The 6701-nt window shown below is 34.9% G+C and overlaps 1 protein-coding gene across 1 annotated transcript in view; it reads right to left on the bottom strand.

Annotated features, from left to right (window-relative positions):
- Nucleotides 1–637: 637 nt before the first annotated feature.
- Nucleotides 638–6701, bottom strand: part of Ccdc186 (coiled-coil domain containing 186) — a 36701-nt gene continuing 30637 nt past the window's right edge. The window contains exons 14-16 of the mRNA XM_042689253.1: nt 6038–6248; nt 4652–4871; nt 638–4069 (exon numbers count right to left, since the gene is read on the bottom strand). Coding sequence (XP_042545187.1) covers nt 3986–4069; nt 4652–4871; nt 6038–6248 — 515 coding nt within the window. The 3' untranslated portion in view covers nt 638–3985. The remainder of the gene's footprint in view (nt 4070–4651; nt 4872–6037; nt 6249–6701) is intronic.

Genomic DNA, 6701 nt, shown 5'->3' with positions numbered 1-6701 from the left:
TTCTTAGAAAGAGATCCACAGACTCTTGGAAAGGCAGACTATTAAGCATGCGAGGAAAATATTCTCTACTCTGATAATTTTGCCTGTATTCCATGAGCTTTGATTTGAGGATTCTTTGCAAAAATGAACCCTGTCAAGGAATGTGGCATAATTCAAGTGTCAAGGAATGTGACATAATCAAATGTACTAGTGTTAAGAGCAATAGAAAACGACACCTTGTGATGTGAAATAACCATCACTTTCGTTAACTTGATGAAATGGTATTGTAGCAGAGTGAATTAGTTCTTTGATATTAGAACCAGACAATGTAAGTACCATCATTTTATGGAAAATCTGAATACATTTCTGGGTTGTAATTCAATAAGAAAATTCCACATCCCTTTATACATACAAAATGCCAAGTTTTGCTATCACAACTTAAAAATGCAACCTGGTATCAACTTAAATCTCCTTATTACTGTCATGATCACTAATTACTTACTAATCATGATGCCACTTAACATGGAAAACAAAAAGTCTTGTTTAAAAAAGAAATGCAAGCAATTTCAAGCAGTCTTTGTGCATAGTCTGGAGACTATCTGATCTGTTCAGCAAGTAGTTGTTGTAAACAATAAGATGCCATAAAAATACAAGTTGGTAGACAGGCATTACCTATTTAATAAGATATTATATACACAGAATCTTCTTGAAAAGAATCATTTTATACAGAAACATATTTACAAAATGAACAGGGTAATCAAAAATTATCTATACAATGCACACAAATATGTACTCTGGAAGATAAACGTTTTCATGATCACAGTCAAAATGGAGAAACATATGCATTTTAAAAATAATTCCACTCCAAGGAAAATATGTTCTAGTAAGCAATTCCATTTTTCATTTATTTCCCCCTAATTTGTGTTTGGACATTTTTTCCATTATATATCATGTTTAGCCTGGAAAATTTTCTGGCTTCTGGCGCCACCAACTGGTATGGAAAATTAACAATCTTAGTGTCAATGGTTATTGAAAAAGAGGCTACTTTATAAAGCATGAATGACAACATAACTTATACAACCACGTTCACCAGAGTGTTTACAATATTAATGACTTGAATTTTTCTTCTACTGGTAAATTTTGGTCTAAATAAATGCATGTAAAAAAATCTCCAGAAAATATACTGCAAAACATTTGGAAACATAATGGCATGATTCATCTATATGAGTATCAAATAGACATCAATAATTTACTACACTGTAAAAACCTAGTATTACTTTATGATCTTCAGAATTGTTTCCTTTCTTTCAGAATAAACATTAAGCAATGAAAGGAGTTGGGAGATGTGTGGAAGCACTTGTCTACCTCAGCATGGACTCAAGTTTCCAGCTTCATGCCAGGCTGAAGAGTCTGGGCCACCTACTAGTCTAAATAGATAAACCCCCTCCAAAGCCCAGAAGAATGGCTGGCAGAAGCCAGTGGCCCAAAGATCTGCTCTTCTTGCCTCCAGCTATTTTCATTATACTACAAATCCAGGGACAAAAAGAACCCTGTCTGGTCTGTTGGTCAACATAACCACACTACCTCTTTGGTGCCTGGAAATGTAAGTTTTTCATTTTGCTTAAGTGAATGTTTATTAAATGAATAGCCTACATGAATAAATGGTTATGAAGACAGAAAACAAAACCACCCCCCAAAAACTACCATCAAAAGTTTAAACTCCTTCAAGTCCACCATTTTCAATCCCTGAAACTGCTTTACCAGACTTTTTGAAATTCAAACCTAGGAAGGATATACATACAAATGAAATTTCTCTCTTAAAGATTCCGAAATATTAACAAAATCCACCTTCAGTGTGCACAACAAGGAACATAAAAAAACAACTTTTCCCACAAGTCTATCTACTTCCAGACATCCATTCCTCTCACTGTATATGTAATATAGTTAACAGGTAGAGGTTACTCAAAACTTCACATCTGGAGCTGATTTTTGATACACGCACATTCGTTTTACATTGTTCTGCTCTGTCCTAAATCCAAATGGATCCAGTGGATACTGAAGTCCAACATTAAAGCCCTTCCTTCAGAACCTTTTCACAGTGTAAGATTTATGGGGGGGGGGCATGGAGGGAGGAAACGTATGATCAAATTTTGGTATTCAATAATTTTCTTCTAACATTGTTTTACCATTAAATGACTCCAAGGAGATGGTGGCTTAAATATACTGGAATGCTCCATTTTGTCAGTAATAAGGAACATATATTTTTTCAAGTATATAGACAATTATTTGATTTCCATGGTAAGTTTAATGCCTTGGAGAAAAACAAAATCCAATGTAGTTTTTGAATCTGTATCACTAGAAAAATCTAGTTAGGTGTCTATGCTAAGTAGACCTTTGGAGTGTTAACAGTACATCTAGGAACAAACGGGAAAATAAATTATATTTTATTGCACTTTCCCTCTTGATTTTTAAATTTGATAAATTATTGTTAAAGAAGCAAGATATATTAAGACTAATACTTTTTTACACTTATTTAAAAACACCTATGAATACAGACTTTCACTATGAAGTTAAAAAACATGAGTTTAGGTAACATACAGCAATATTGAGAAAAATAAGATTACATTTAATCCTCTAATATTTAGTAAATTATATTTTTAAACTGCTAAATTGATTTAAAAACTAAAAACATATTAAAAGGACATTGCCACTATGAGTCCACACAATTATTTCCAGGCTCTTAACCCATCATCCCAAAAGTCATTTAAGGGGAAAAGGATAACAAAATCCAAAACAAAAATGAACTTGCTGGAAAGCCAAAGCTTTACATAAATGATTTGAAAATAATGCAGTATGAAATCAGAATAAGACAAGAAATGATAAGAGGTACCAAAGAAAATCACTAACAGAAATATCGGCACTATACTTTAAATAAATATTGTAAAAAAAAAAATCCAACGAGATACAAAGTTTGGCTAAAAATTCCTTTGTCACAGAGATGTTATTTTGCTTCATATAAATAAGCTGACATAGCCCATTTGGAAGAAGAGTGTGGCAGCTCACTGTGACTGGCGTAACGGGCAAGGGCCATCCAGGACGCGTACGATTCTTTGTATACATACAGTGTCAGTAAAACTGTAGTACCCAGTTCTAAACAAGTATTTCTTTCTGTTCCAATGACTGGATCCATTTCACACTGCAGAATGTAACTAAAAAAGTTCAACTACTAAACTCAAACAATCCAAATCGGGGAAATAAAAAAACAAAAAACAAAAACCGTGCCTAAGGCAGACAAAGAGACCCGATGGAGACATTGTAAAATGGCTGACCACTGGGAGTTACTAATAGCTGCTTTCCTACTTTTACTTTTCATTAAAGCAAATACAGAAAGACTGAAGCACTCAAATGCATCCCTACAGCAGGGTCTCAAAACATGATTTTTTTTTTTCTCCTTCAGATGGGGTCTCAGTATGTTGCACAATCCTGTCTTGAACTCCAGGGATCCTCCTGCCTCAGCCTCCCAAGTAGCTGGGAATACAGGTGCGTACCACCACACCCAGGCAAAACAGAAAAAAAATATTTCTTTAGTTTTCTTGGTATTGGAGATAATGGTCAATGATCTCTTCATGCATAATTTTGAAAAGTTCAGTTATTTGTGACATAATGTACTTTAATGGGAAGAACTATATATAAAGGGTTTTTTGTTTCTTTGTTTTAAAGCCCTTATAGTAATGTTCAGCATTTCATGATTCTGGGCAAATCAAAGTGTTCAGATTCGGTGACGGGTGGTTGAACTGTACCATATAAAAACAGATTTCATCAAAGCTTACGTATTTACAGCATACACAGCAAGGCACCCATTTGTAAAAGGGTACTCTTTTATACAGATGAAGCAAAACAAATTTGTGACTGGATGACACACAAAGCAGGGAAAGTTTCCAGCAACACTGGTGAGTGGCACCTGCTGCTGTGTGGCTCTGTCTGAGGGCTGAGCAAGAGCTTTGAATTAGGTTTTCTTCATCTTCTGTTCTAATTCATGCTGGTGTTTAATAAGACGTTCAATTTCTGTTCCAAGTGTTTGTAGATTTTCCTTTAGCAGTTGGGGGAGGGGAAGAGAAAACAGAAGTACTAAGTATAGTAAAAAGATTAAGTTTGAATTGTTTTTTGCCTAATATTTTGAAACTGAAGGAGTGAAGATTAATCCTAAATGCTGACATTAGACATATAGATGTATTAGTGAAGTTATATTTAATTTTTGCACTGTAGCTACAGCAATTTTTAGGACATATGGTTATGTGCTAGATTTTTCAATTATTGTTAAATTCATTTCTAACTATCAAAACCCATATGCAGCAAGAATAGAATACCTCTGGACAAGAGCTGCAAAACAGGAAATATAGACAAAAATACATTTAAGATGCCACTGTATTAAAATTTTGTTTCAGTAATTAACTGTTATTGTATGTCAAAGGCCATCCACTATAAAGTAAACAATTCATCTTAGTGTTTAACTAGGCTGATTTAGTTTAAAACTGGACTTTTTGAAAGAAAAAAAAAGCGTACTAAAATCTTATCACTAGGTAAACTGCTAGAAAAGAGCTTGTCTAAGCACTATGTGAGAAGCACATTTTGCCAGGTTTGCTAAAGGCAGGGGAATGAGAAACACAAATACCTTCAAAGTAATATTTTTTAGTAATGTATCCTCCAAAACAGCCTGTAACTTTCGGTTGATTTCCAAAGAGAGTTCCAGTGTTAAGCCACTGTCAGCAGGATGGGATGTGTATAAAGATGCCATGATGCCTCCACGTCTACTCAAGTGCACTTTGTTAAAGTCAGATGCTTCGGAAGAAAGTGTGCCTGATTCTTCTCGTAAAATGTAACTCTGAATTATTCTGCAAAACAAATCACACTATCAATTGTGTACTTGCAGAATAAAAACAAAGGGATTTGCAAAAATTAATGATGCACTAAAACTGATAAGCATAAACACCTACCAGGCTAATAACCTATGTTAGGAAATAATTTTCCTTATTGGATGGTTCTTTAGTTATATCATTGTTGTTCTAACGTGGTATTTAGATCATCCATAGAAAAATACTGCTTTTCTATTTATTTATGTCCAAATATTTTATGGAAATTATTACTCTAATTTCTGTTACTATTTTTTTACTATCCTATTATTTAACTTAGAACTCTGTATTTTGCTTTCTTTCAAAAGTCATAAGCAAACTCCTGTAAGACTAGAATTAAAGTAAATACTTAAAAGGCTTAGGGAAAGACTTGCAATATGAAAACAATCAATGCATCTTATTTAAATGAGTACGGTGTGAAGAGTTTGGAACAGAAAACTCTAGTCAGAGTTAGGTTTGGATCTCCAGTCCTAGTCCTAAAAAGTGTGGTAATCTTGCCGAATAGGGAAAAACTGCAAGTCATTGTTGAAAATAAAAAGCTAAGCAAACTAAAGTTATTTAATATGTTAAAAAAATTAACATCTACTAAACTCTGTATCACTGAAAGGAAGACCTCCCTAAACCTACATAATAATAGGTGATGAAAAAAAGGTGTGAACTGAATTACTGCAAGAATGATTAAGCCAGGTGTGAAGGCTTGTGCCTTTAGATGCAGCTACTTGGAAGTGAAGTTGGGAGGACTATTTAATCTCAGGAGTTCAAGACCAGCCTGGGCAATATTTAGACAAGACCCTATCTCAAAAGAAAAAAAAAAAACACAACTCACAAACCAAACACACACACACACATACACACACACACACATATTTGATTTTTTTGGGGGGGTCTGGTTGTGGGGCCTGAACTCTGGGCCTGGGCGCTGTCCCTCAGCTCTTCAGCTCAAGGCTAATGCTCTACCACTTGAGCCACAGCGCCACTTCCGGCTTTTTTCTTTTTGCTTATGTGGTGCTGAGGAATCGAACCCAGGGCCTCGCATGCAAGGCAAGCACTCTACCACTGAGCCACCTTCCCAGCCCCACACACATATTTGAAAGGTTAGTTCTTGATTAATTTTTGAAACCATATTATACTACCATAATAACACATACTTTGTTTTTTTCCTAATTTCTTCTACCAACTGCTTGATGTGGTCTTCCATAAATTCTATCTTTTCATTTTTCCGAGCATGTGCTTTCTGCAGCCTAACTATCCTCTCAATCAACATAGCCTTGTCCACTTCAGGAAAGTTATCCACAGTTACTGATGACCCAGAATTTTCTGGAGATCGATCTTCGGCACTGCTGCGAGCATTTAGGGACCCTGAAGACAAAAACAATCGCTTAGTACTCAGGGTCATTGCTAGTAAGTTTCAAATATTCATTCTGACTGCAAGGGGGAGTGACAATAAAGAAACTGTTAAAAAAGGGAGAAAAAGGGAGGAAGAGGAGGATACAAGACAGAGAGTACAGAATACAGTGAAAAAGCCTGGAGCCGGCCAATGGGTTCAAATCCCATTTCCCCACTTACCAGCAAACATGCTTCTGCAAAACTATTTACTGCCCTCTTTTCTTCAGATTAAAATGGAAATAGTAACATAACCTACTTCATAGGATTTTATCATCCTCATTTAAATGAGAAAATATATGTGAAGCACTTAGAACTGCATATGTAGAAGATACAATGTTCTCTTTTTTTTTGCAAACTTATTCATGAGATATTTATTAAAATAACACATTTAGGGAAATCAATACAATGCATATACATCATTACTGA

The sequence above is a fragment of the Dipodomys spectabilis genome, unplaced genomic scaffold (assembly GCF_019054845.1).
Source record: "Dipodomys spectabilis isolate Male_0828 unplaced genomic scaffold, ASM1905484v1 ptg000125l, whole genome shotgun sequence".
Lineage (NCBI taxonomy): Eukaryota > Metazoa > Chordata > Mammalia > Rodentia > Heteromyidae > Dipodomys > Dipodomys spectabilis.
The sequence above is the reverse complement of the archived record's forward strand: the minus strand, read 5'-3'. Positions and strand labels throughout refer to the sequence as shown.